Raw genomic sequence first — 11,207 nt, 5'->3', positions numbered from 1 at the left:
TTGAGCCACAGCGAGGGGGGTCTCTTACAAACAGGTATTTTTTTATTTTTATTTTATAAATTACTACTACAAATATTTAGAATTTGTATTTCTGTATTGCTGTCTAGATCAGTGAAACAAAGACAATAAAATCAGATTCCAGGCTCTGAGGCAACAAAATGTGAACATCCTGTATGTCTATAGCCACTACATGTGGGAATCACAGTTTGCATTACAACAATCAAACATTACTTAACAGCACAAAACATGGCCATTGCAGTGTTTCCTCGAGGATTTTTCATATTAGTGGCGGAGCGCTAATTTTTCGCGCGCAATGCGCACTGGCGCTCAAAACAAAGACGTAATTTCACCAAAAACTAGAGGGTGGCAACAATTATAATTTCTTAAATAGCGGTTAAGTCATTAAAGCCGAGCAGGTGATTTTATATAGAAGGTGATCAAATACCAATCCTACAGCTGCAGCGGAACATGCGGAAGGCGCATTACACACACACACACAGAGAAAGATCAATACGAAGTAGGCCTACATGAGAGTACACGCACAAAACCGGCTAACGTTACTCATTAACTGTTTACACAAGTAAAATCACAGCGTGACAGTCAGATGGAGCATTCGGTAAACAACAACAGCAAGGTAATGCTATCAGTTGAGTTAAAGAAAACCAACTCTTACCTTTGAGGACACCAACATGAGCCCTGCTTACCCGTACCTCCGCCGTTCTGTTCGTGGTGATTTTTAGAGGCAATAGATTATTTTTGCCCCGAGCATATTGCTATGAATAGTTCGAAGCTAGGTGCTTGCACGTTAGGTGCGAGAATGCTCGGTTAACCCATTAGCGGGAACATTATTTGTTTCACAAAATAGGCTTATTTAGTTGACCATGAATATCAGAGACATACATTACGAATGTTCATTTAAAATACTCTATACTGAGCACTGGTATAAGAACATGAACCAGAGAACAGCAGTAAATGCAATAACCCACAGTCGTCGCTGATGATGTTGCATTTTCGATTAGGATACGGGATTAAAGGCACCGGCGACGGGCTAAAAGAGAAATCCAAATGTCCCGCTAAATTCGGACCAATCACAAAACTGTTTTGAAAGCGCGTCGCCTCGCGCCTGTTGAGAGCGATTCAGTCTCGATTGCAGTGCGAACACAAACGACGAGGTTAATTGCAACATTGTAACATATTGTAACTAACTACGCCCTAAATCGTAACGAAATGTAGGTCTGGAAGCGGCCTAAATCTAGCTTCAATCTGCTTTTTTTCTGTTCTCCGGTCATAATAACTCGCTGCCTTTCTGCGCAGCCTGAATCAAAGTGGACTGTCTGAATCAATTAGTGGCGGAGGAAATTCATTCGTGGCGGCCCGCCACGAATAAATGCATATAGAGGAAACACTGCATTGGTGGATATTTGGTACTAAAAGGCAGCACCTCCACAGAATCTGTGATTCTAATACACTGGAGACAAACAATATGATGCTATGATAAGTTGGTGCTTACCCGGGCCTTCTCCTTATAAGATTGCAAGTCAGATACCAGCCTCTCCAGCTCCTGGGTTTTCTCCCTGGAGATGCTCAGTTCCTGCCTCGCCTTGTTAGCCTGACCCTGAAGCTCCTGTGCATGGCGCTCTGAGGCCGCAGACAGGGCCTTCTCCTGAGAGGCCTCAAGCTCCTTGGCCTGGGTCTCACACTGCTGCACATGCTTTTCCTATACAATGCATAAGAAGAGAGACATTTTAACTAATTACATCACCAATTGTTAGGAAAGGGACAGGGAGGGAGAGAATGATCAGGACAAGGTCTGGTCAAGTCCCTATAATTTATGTGTTATAGGTTAATATGTGGCAGCACTCAAGAAAAGGCATTTCTAATAACATTCAAAGCCATTTCGGTAGTCTTCACCAACCTCTTATTGTCCCTGACTTTCAATGTTTTATCCAGATCATCACTCACCAGGTCAACCATTTTCTTCTGCAGGCTGTTTAGCTGACCCTGATGTTTGTCTGTGATCTCCTTCAGCTCCTGGTCCTTCCGGCCCAGTTCCTGCTGTTGTTGCTCTTCAGAACGTGCCATCCGTTCCTTCTCCTCTGCCAGTTGGGTCTGTAACTCCTCTAACTGCCTAGGAAAAGGAGGGGGAGAGGGGGATAACTAAACTACTACTACAAACTAGAGGCTCATTCTATGGAACAGTTTTAAAGAATGATAGACTGAATATTGATCATATCGATGGCCGAAACGCAAAACCTCCTATCTGCAAAATGTTCTGATTTGCGGTTTTCACTTTAAATTAAAGTAAAGGCAGATTTAAAGTACTGCGTCGAATTTACGTGCGTAGCTTACGTAATCTACGTAAGGGGTCTCGCACTTTACACTTCTGCGTAGGCCACGCTGCAATTACACCGTCACATCGCTAGGTGGCAGTGTGTTTTCTATGCCCCTGTGCTGTGCCTCTTCCGGTTAGGAACTCAACGGAGCTCAAAGCTCAAAGCGTCAAAATAGCGATCTTTTTGTTGTTATGCTTGTTGTAAATAAAAGTTCTATGATGCATTGAAATGACACTAAACTAAGATAATATGATGGTTATCATAATTTTTCAAATCTTTATTAATGAGTAATTACAGAAAAAGTAAATGACATTTCTGTCATGGCTTCCGCATTTTGGCCGACGAGAGAGTCGGAATCATGTGCTACCAAGCGGACCAATCACAGAGCTTATGGTTGCGTAGAAACTGACGTGTTCTTACATTTTTGGAGATGTGCGCGTCAAGCCTCTCCGTAGGCAAGGCTACGGCGTCGATTTTACGCAGAAGTTTAAATCGGCCTTCAGGCTGCACATGATAAGTCTGTCTGTGAAAAAGTGAATTTTGCAGATAGGAGGTCTGAAGTGTTGAAAAACCCACTCAATATAACAAATAACAGTTTTAGAATCACTAAATACTTATAATTTGTGAATTGGATTCACTGTATCGCCAGCCGTCCTGTTCCTAGGCTACTGGGTTAGAGATACATGGCTTTTAAACAAACATGTTTTAAAATGTTCATGTTCAAAAGCAAGGACTGTGTGATCATCTAATTATGTGTAGTTATGTTGATGTTCTATCAGCGTGTTCTGATGTGCTAAGCATGCAGTTACATGTCAGTATAGCGATGTTTTCTTTTTAGCTGCTAGGTAGCTCAACGAGATGATACCAACATTCAAATAAGCAAATCTTCTTCAACTATTTTTCAATGTATGACACATCCTTTGAAAGCTTACAATCTGCACTTTCATAATCTCTGAACTGAAAAATTACCTTGCCCTACTTGGGGACTTTTTCACCAGACCATGTCACATATGGAGACAAAATTAACCTCAGTAAGACCTGATAAACCAAGATAGAAATATGGTGAGACCTACTTTAATATAGCAACTATCACATGCTTTATTAGCAACATCTTACTCTTTGAGATGAGCATTAAAACTACAGTACAAGTACAAGATGAGTAATTTGTGAATATTTTGTATTCTGTTCAGCAAGCAATGTAAAGACACTTCAACATCACCCAAGATTATACAACTGTAATTTCTTAAATAACACTAAAGGCAAGTCAGGTATCAACATTTGTAAGATAAAAATTAACGTTTCATTGTTCTACAACAGAGCAAATAACATTTGGATTGGCATGTTTGAGGACACACCTCTGCTGAAAATGCAATGTACGAGAGACTTCATCAGAACATTTTTGGGCTGTTAAAGGCATGTACCTTTCTTTTTGAGTGAGGTCTTCATTCATTTTGGTGAGCTGTTCTGAGCGATCACCTGTTGACTTCATCATGTCTGAGATGTCACTTTTGAGTTGGGCCTTGTCCTTTGTGATCTGATCAAGTTTCTCATCCCCAGCCTTTAGCTTCCTCTCCAGGCCTGAATGTGAGAAACACAATTAAATCTACTAGTCAGTCCCTGAACAAGAACACACGCCGTTTTGTTACAACATACACATATTTCCCACACAATGGACATGTCAGTAAAGACAACTTTCCCACACAATGGACATAAACACAACTTTATCACCAAGGAGAGCAATAATGGTGATATTTTGTGATTTTTTTTATCATCACGTGTCCCCTTTTTAACCATGAAAAATAACCCATAAGGAAAAAATAACCCATAAGGAAGACAATTCATTGGAATTTACTCACACTTTACTCAACTAGAACAAAAAAACAATGTCACATAAATGGTGACTTGTACTGTGTGTGTGCTGTACGTTAAACACCACAATTCTGGCCAAAGCTCTGACCTGCAAGTTGGCTCCTTAGAGCCTCTGATTCATCGGAGAGAGATGTGCATTGCTCCTCCTTTTTGCCAAGCTTCTCAAGCAACTCTGAAAGAAGGAGTTGAATTCAGATTACTTCATGTGTCTACATGAACTTCTTGTGATTTTTTTCTTTTTCTAAAAGTTTTTTTTTTTTTCCTTTCCTAACACCAGGGGAGCCACCCCTCCTAAATTTCGTTGTTTGGTACCTGTACTGTAGCAATGACAATAAAGTCCATTCATTCATACAAGTAAGATCTGTCAAACAAAAAGGGTATGAAAGATCAACCCAAGTAAATACATTTACCTTGCATAGTTTGTGTTGATTTAATCTTCTCATCTGTGCTTTCTTCCAGTTTTTGTTTCTGAGGAAATAAAAAAAGTTATTAGTATGTGTGTGCATGCTGGAATGTGTTGTTCCAAGACACACCTCAAAATTACTCACAATTCATAATGAGACATCCAAGTTATGCTTATACTAAAGACTGAAATTATGGTTTATCCATGATGATATAATAAGTCAAAACCTCTATAGGCATCTAGCCTCTTGAAGAATGTGTCACCACCATGTGATGAATCTTTGTAGCACAACATTGCATTCTTTGTAGCATTCACTAGCATGCTGATGATGCTATGCTCTTCCTTACCTGAGCTTACCTTAAGTCCTATCCCAACAGTCATGCCACCCATGCCCAACCCCTGGCTCCTCACCACCCTTCTGTAGGCCCCATAACTCACCAGCTCCTGCTCCAAGGAGCTCTTTTCCTGCTGAACAGAGGTCAGGCTGTGCTGCACAGAGAGAAGCTTCTGCTGCTGTCCTTCCAACTCAGAGCTTAACTCGTTGAACTATAGCACAGGCCAGATGGTGACACCATGCATGGACATGGAGGACATTTTGAAGAAAACAAAATGACAATAAGTAAACAAAATAAATATGGAGGAAAGGGTAATAATGAATAAAAATAAATTCAAGTAAGGAATTTGATGAAAGGGATAAGCTATAACAGATAGTATCATACAGATGTATTCCATGATCAATTGGCAAATGTGTTAGTTATAACATATGGGATTGGATATACATTTGGAGATTGAAATGGTGATTGACAATGGGAAGATGGATGTAGGCCCACCTTGACGCCCTGTGAGCGGGCCTGGCTCTGGGCCTCCTCCAGCTGGGTCCTCAGGCTCTGGAGCTCTAAGTTACCTTGAGTTTCCTGGGAATTCAGGGCCTCCATAGCTGCCACCTGCTCTTGGGCCTCTCTGGCTCTGTCCTGGACCTGCTGGACTAACTTTGCTTCGTTGTCTTCCAGCTCCTTTACCTTCATCTCAGCAGCATGCAGTTTGCCCAGCACATCCTCCATCTCCACCAGGTGCTGCTCCTCAGCACTCTCCACACTGGTCCGCAGAGACTCATCCAGATGCTCCTTCTCTTCTGACACAATCAGCAGCTGTGATTTTAGCTCCTCTGTCTCCTGTGCCAAGACTGCAGCCCCTGCCCTGTGCCTGGCCCCTGCCTCCTCCAGCGCTAACTTGTGGTCCACCTTCAGCCTCTCCAAGGCACTCTTGGTCTCTACTAGCTCTGTCGCCTGGGCACCTTCCCCTTTGCTGAAGGACACCTTCAACCCCTCCATTGCTTGTTGGTGAGAGGCAATGGCAGATTCCAGCTTAGAGCGCCACAACTCTATGATGTCTGCATTTTCCTTCTCACCTTGGCTCAGGCGCATTCGCAACTGCTCGTTGTCACCGGAGAGCCTCCCGGATGAAGCCTGAAGCTGGGCCAGTGCTTCACGGTGGGCTTTCTCTTCAGCCCCCATCCTCTCCTTTAGCTCAGTCAGCTCACCCTGTTGATTGGCTTCCTGAGAGGCCAGCTGAGCTCTTAGTGTGATCACCTCCTCAAGAAGAGGTGAGGCAGTGGAGTCAGCACCCTCAGAGACCTGTTGGGACTCCAGACGCAACCGCAAGTCGGCCACTTCCCTTGTCCGCAGAGAGAGGTCCCTCTCCAGCTCCATGATGCAGGACTTCTCGGACACCGTGGCAACCTATAGGACAGGACAACTCTGGCTCAAAAAGAGTGTGTTCTGTATACACTTGCAAGACAAGGTAACTGCTGAATATCCCTGGCATCGCGCAAGTCTTTGAGGGAGGGTCTGTATTGAGTTTAAATAGGGCCCTATACAAACACGTGGCAGAGAGGTCCATCATAGCAGTAGTATAAGTACATGAAATGACACTCTAATCCCACATTTGTAATATAGGATGCCTGTTCTTATGTATGGCGCTGCCCTCTAGTGGATATAGTTTGGTGGGACCAAAGTTCAAAACACCAGAGGTGTGCTGTGTGATAACTGATATTATCAGTTCTCACACAGCACACCTCTGGTGTTTTGAACTTCACCCCCCAGGAGCTGCAGTGTCTCCTGGTTTTCATACTTCGAATTAGATCTGGAAACCCAGACGTGTACACTCTCAGTGATTCATTACATCAATTGAAAAAAGAAAACCAGCAGAGACTGTGGCCCTTAAGGATTGCAGTTGAATGCCCTTACCATATTGGTTGTGATACACCTAAGGGAGGAACACATTGGCTAGGAATAGGAGCAGGAGAAAGACTTGCAAGAGATGGGGAACCCCAGATAAGCAGGCTGGGAGGGTCAGGTGTCTGAGACACAGGATAACTGGGAACAAGGGGGGGTTGGGGATAGGGAAACTGACTGGCTACTCAGCAGCACCAGCATCGGGGCTTAAAGTGGGGAAAAATGCAGCGCCTGAAACTTTTTCTTGGGGAGGGGGGTCACAGTTTGAGATATTGGGAGAGCGGGTACAGAAGACAGCTTCTTGTCTCAATGTTTAAATGCATTAATACTATTTTATAGTCAATACAAAATATATGTCTCAATGTTAAAATGCATTAATACTGTTTTATACTCAATACAAAATAAACGTAATGCGTTGTACTACTAACATACATACACCTAGACTAGAGACTGTCATCATTCTCTCCTAGTGGGAGATCTTACCTCACAGATGAGGACAGTGGGTGAGTCTTGGTCTGGTTGACCGAGGTCTGGGTTTCCCACAGGGTGGGTCAGGACACACGCCTCAGTCACTGGCAGATCCTCCACGGTCAGGACTAGTAATATCAAACATGATTATGTTTATTGGTAGGGTTTCTAGAATGTTCTACAGGCTATATAGGTGGTTCACAACAACACACAAGTGTTGTAATCATTTCTGAACTAATAAATGCACTCTATTATAGTGGGTTGATGTTATGTACTGTAATGTGATTTGTAAAATTCGAGCCATGCTTGCCGTAGCTAAATTACCGTCCAACTTTGTCCACTCGGTGGACTAGAAGGAATAATGACATTGACATTTCATGAGCTTAGAATGATAAGGTTCTATCCAGTGGCGTACCGAAAATCCCGGGGGCCCCCGCAAGGTGGCGGCGGGGGCCCTTTCGCAACGGAGGTTTAAAAAAACGTGCGTTTTTTAGAGTCCGATGCGTTATTGACGTTGTGAAATTTCGCAATATGCACTCTACATTCTAAATGCTTGACTTAGCAAAAGGTACAAGTGAGAGCAATAGCCTATGACTAAAACCAAATGGTAGACCACACCAGTATCATATCATCATCAGTAACATCAGTAGCTGAATGATGTACCTGTATGATGCACTGGCAGTCTGTGACTGTGAACCTGGCCGGACCCTGCCCTTCTGCCTGAGTTTGAGTATGATGCTGCCCAAATAAATGTTATTGTTTAGTGCTGTACGCTTTCGTGGTATTATATTGTGTGAATTATCATCTGTATGTTGTTTTTAGAGAATCTACCACCGCCTAAAGAATGCTTATTGTACTTGTATCCATGTTGAGAGTGAATGACACAGGGACAGACAATCAGGCAGCAAGGTGCACCGAAGCGAACTGACGCTGAACCCCTCATATAGGGCTTTCACACCGGCAAAGAACCGTGCCGGTTCGCGTTCGCATGCCAGCTGCAGTAACACTGGCCTCAACAGTGGTGCTGATAGCAACAGGTGCATCAACGACGTTTGTCCCTGACCCAGTGCTAATCGCATCCCTACCCGTTAGTCTCAGAAGCGGCATTGGGTAAAAGAAAAGATGAAATTTTTCGAAGTTTCAAAAAAAAACAAAAAAAAACATTTTTCGAAGTTTAAAAAAAAAACAAAAAAAAACTATCTCCGTTTAGGGTACTTTAGAGATATTGAGCATCAACGTTTTTACATTCCATTATGTTTTGTGAGATGTTTTATTAATTACTAACTAAAACATGTCATGTTGTTGTATATCCACGGGCTAACTGTAACCTACCTTCCTCCTCAGTGATAACAGGGGCCTCTTGAGAGCTACCAGGCCAGCCGCGAGCTACCAGGCCAGCCGCGACGACAAATTCGCGTCTTCTCAGCTGGTTTAGAACAAAACTCATCTTTTAATTAATCGTCTCTTGTCTCTTGTTACTTCTTACTACTACTCGCTACTTCTTACATCTCCTACTGAAGTGAAAGACTGTCTGAAACTGCTTTGCTATGTCACCTTTTATGATGTCACAACAGATCTATGTTAGAATTATATAGGTTCTATCTCCATTTTTGGTCTTTTTTTTTTTTTTTTTTTTACATAATCTGATCCATTAGGTGTTTATTAATGCCTGTGTGGTGTTATTTTTAAAATGTTTAATTTTTTTGGTTAGTAATTAATAAAATACAAAGGTTCCATCTCACAAAACATAAACCGAGTTGGAGTTATAAGGTTCTATCTCCAGTAGATTCAGTAGTGTTTGACAGCTCTCTCTCTAAGAGAAACTAAATCATACATCTTTGGGGGTCGCTAATAATACATTACCACAACCATTATTTGATCAAAAATGTCAATGTAATGAGTATTATTTATATTTATTTATATGATAAATATTCTAAAATAAACACGTTTTCCAAAAGAACGACGCGCACCATTAATCTCCTGTGAATGACAGTAGGCCTGTAAGGGTCTCTAGAAACAGAGGGAGGTCGACACAGAGGAACAGGTGTAGAATAAGTATTTATTTAAGTCCCGCACAGCTCAGCACCGTCCGTTCGCCCGGCTCCCCGCACCTCACCCCCTTTCGGGATCTCGTGCGTCCTCGCCGCGGTCTCTCTCTCTCTCTCTCTCTCTCTCTCTCTCTCTCTCTCTCTCTCTCTCTCTCTCTCTCTCTCTCTCTCTCTCTCTCTCTCTCTCTCTCTCTCTCTCTCTCTCTCTCTCTCTCTCTCTCTCTCTCTCTCTCTCTCTCTCTCTCTCTCTCTCTCTCTCTCTCTCTCTCTCTCTCTCTCTCTCTCTCTCTCTCTCTCTTCCTGCCCTTCTCATCTCCCGAGGGAACAAACACACACACAGGTTAAATAGACCAATTTTAGACAATGTCATCTGTGGCGGCTGGCCAATAGAGGGCGCTAGGGCGCCGTCCCCACCTTCCAACGCAGCCCCACTTCCTAGTTGGTACTTGTAAAATATTTTTTTGCAATAAACATTGTTTATTCATAAATGCGGCTGATATTCTGTCGGCGCCTATCAGCATTCATTAAAAATCCTCCAATACAATAAACATTTTGACCTCTGCGTTATGCGTCATTCACACATGCATGGGTGAACACAGGCAGATATAGACACACACACACACACACACACACACACACACACACACGTAGCCCAGATTAAGACACCTGTCAGGTGGTAACATATGGAATTCCCAGCAGTGAGATTGATTTATTAATCAATCACGCATTCCTCCTCCTCCCCCTCCTCCTCTTCCCTCTTCCCCCTCCTCCCCCATCCTCTTCCCCCTCCTCCCCCATCCTCTTCCTCCTCCTCCTCCTCCACCTCTTCCCTCTTCCCCCTCCTCCCCATCTTCTTCCTCCTCCTCCTCTTCCCCCCCCCCCTCCTCCTCCTCCTCCACCTCCCCTCTCCTCCTCCCACTCCTCCCCACCTTTTGCAAGTTTACTGATTGCGTGCCAGTCTTGTAATTTTAGTTACGTAGGTTATTTAATTTAATTATTGCTCTTGTGTGCCGGGTTCAGGGTCGGAGCGAGTGGGACTCATTTTTAGCTCTGGAGTTTCATGCCTCAGACCGGCCCACTTTAGTTCACAACCGATTACAGTAGCCTATATTAAAATAATGTAATTACAACCTTGGTATTTTAGTCTGTAATAGCGGACTCACTGTTCTCCACAGTCTTCTCTACATTTACAGGACGCTACGTCATGGGTTTGCTTCATTGTCCCCACACTGGTACAACAGCTCACCTGTGCCTTCTACTGTGATAGCAGCAATCCCTTGCTGGACACCACTAGGGTAACCAGGTCCCAACAAACCAAATGAGACAAGGAGTATGTTATGTTTGTGTGGGACAATGTGGGCCCGGACCGAACTTTAGGTGCCCCTGGTAGCATCCGCCCCCCCCTGGCCGAGTTGAGAGCTATGTTTATCCAATTTTTAAAATATATATGCATTTCCATTCTGTTTCCTATTCTGTTTGGTTTATTCAGCAGCATCCAATAAAAGGAGAACAGTGAATCCAATGCACACATTATCAGTATTTAGTGATCGTTAAACTGTTGTTTATTATATCCAGTGGGTACTTAAAAACTTCAAGTTGGTGTTGAAAAAAATACGAAAACTAGATATTGTTGACACAGTTTCACTTTACGAGCCCTTTGAGTCAGCGGGTGGTTAGCACATTCAGCCAGCTCCCTATATCCACGTGGGGCTGTTGCCATGGGAACATGAATGCTGTTTCCTGATGGCTGAAGACGTCCCATAGATTGCGCGTGGTTGCGGCGCTTTGTTGCGGCGCGATGGACACTGGCCCCGTAGCCGCGCAAAGCGGGACATCTGGTCACCCTATTTAT

General features: G+C 43.4%; 1 protein-coding gene across 1 annotated transcript; it reads right to left on the bottom strand.

Annotated features, from left to right (window-relative positions):
• Window positions 1-3,939: 3,939 nt before the first annotated feature.
• LOC308173712 (uncharacterized protein) lies at window positions 3,940-6,733 on the bottom strand (the record flags this gene model as incomplete). The annotated part of the gene is made up of 4 exons (XM_080550790.1): window positions 3,940-3,950; window positions 4,953-5,151; window positions 5,436-6,344; window positions 6,671-6,733. 4 exons carry the CDS (start codon window positions 6,731-6,733, stop codon window positions 3,940-3,942), a joined length of 1,182 nt encoding a protein of 393 aa, XP_080406916.1.
• Window positions 6,734-11,207: the final 4,474 nt, after the last annotated feature.

Source organism: Nansenia antarctica (genome assembly GCF_963989245.1).
Source record: "Nansenia antarctica genome assembly, contig: SUPER_18_unloc_1, whole genome shotgun sequence".
Taxonomy (NCBI): Eukaryota; Metazoa; Chordata; class Actinopteri; order Argentiniformes; family Microstomatidae; genus Nansenia; species Nansenia antarctica.
This window is presented reverse-complemented; position numbering and strand designations above follow the sequence as displayed.